The sequence below is a fragment of the Tupaia chinensis genome, unplaced genomic scaffold (assembly GCF_000334495.1).
Source record: "Tupaia chinensis unplaced genomic scaffold, TupChi_1.0 Scaffold145456_1, whole genome shotgun sequence".
In the NCBI taxonomy this organism is placed as follows: Eukaryota; Metazoa; Chordata; class Mammalia; order Scandentia; family Tupaiidae; genus Tupaia; species Tupaia belangeri.
This window is the reverse complement of record NW_006205314.1, coordinates 238,989-239,769: the sequence shown is the minus strand read 5'-3', so window position 1 is coordinate 239,769 and position 781 is coordinate 238,989. Positions and strand designations below refer to the sequence as shown.

The 781-nt window shown below is 49.6% G+C and overlaps 1 protein-coding gene across 1 annotated transcript in view; it reads left to right on the top strand.

Moving 5' to 3' along the window:
• Window positions 1-572, top strand: part of GABRE (gamma-aminobutyric acid type A receptor subunit epsilon) — a 21,016-nt gene extending 20,444 nt beyond the window's left edge. Inside the window, 1 exon segment of the mRNA XM_006168032.1 lies at window positions 1-572. This exon segment is cut by the window's left edge and continues 15 nt beyond it. Coding sequence (XP_006168094.1) covers window positions 1-313 — 313 coding nt within the window. The 3' untranslated portion in view covers window positions 314-572.
• Window positions 573-781: the final 209 nt, after the last annotated feature.

The window sequence follows — 781 nt, the reverse complement described above, 5'->3', positions numbered from 1 at the left end:
GGTGTTTGTGTGCAAGATTGTCACCTCTGAGGGTAATGATGGAGAGGAGCGCCCGTCTTGCTCAGCCGAGCGGTCCCTCAGCCCAGGTAGCCCCCAGGGCCCCCGTAAGCCCTGCTCCAAGCCGATCTGCTCTAAGTGTCGCAAAGGTTTTAAGAAGTATGTCTGCATGATCCCCAATTGTGAGGGCAGTACCTGGCAACAGGGCCACCTCTGCTTCCATGTCTACCGTCTGGATAACTACTCGCGGGTTGTTTTCCCAGTGGCCTTCTTCTTATTCAATGTGCTTTACTGGCTTGTTTGCTTTAACTTGTAGATGCCATTGGGTACCCTGTGGGGCAACCTCCCCACTTCCCCAGGAGGTCCCAAACCCCTTGCCAAAGGAGTCTGGGGAAAAGTAGTGGCAGCAACAGAAGAAGCAACTAGAAAGTCTCTTTCCGATCCCATTCACCAAATTTCAGCCTGTGGAGAACTTGATTGGGCGTAGGCCCCCACTTGATCCATTTTCTGAACTTCTCTGGCAGCCCATTCCAAATAACATAGGCCACCTTGAGATTTTTTCAGGAGCATTCATGATGCTCAGTCTTGAAAAGCATAGGTTGTCAGTGATCAGCTAAGAACATCTCCTAGTATCAGTGAATTAGTTGGCTGTCCACAGTGCTGACAACTACTGCCTTTTTCTAGAAACCCCTTTCTGGTTCTGTGATGCTCTAGGTCCAGCTCTGGCCTGAGCCTCAGTGTGCACAGACCACTTATTTGCCAGTTCGTTTTTTTTTTTTTTTTT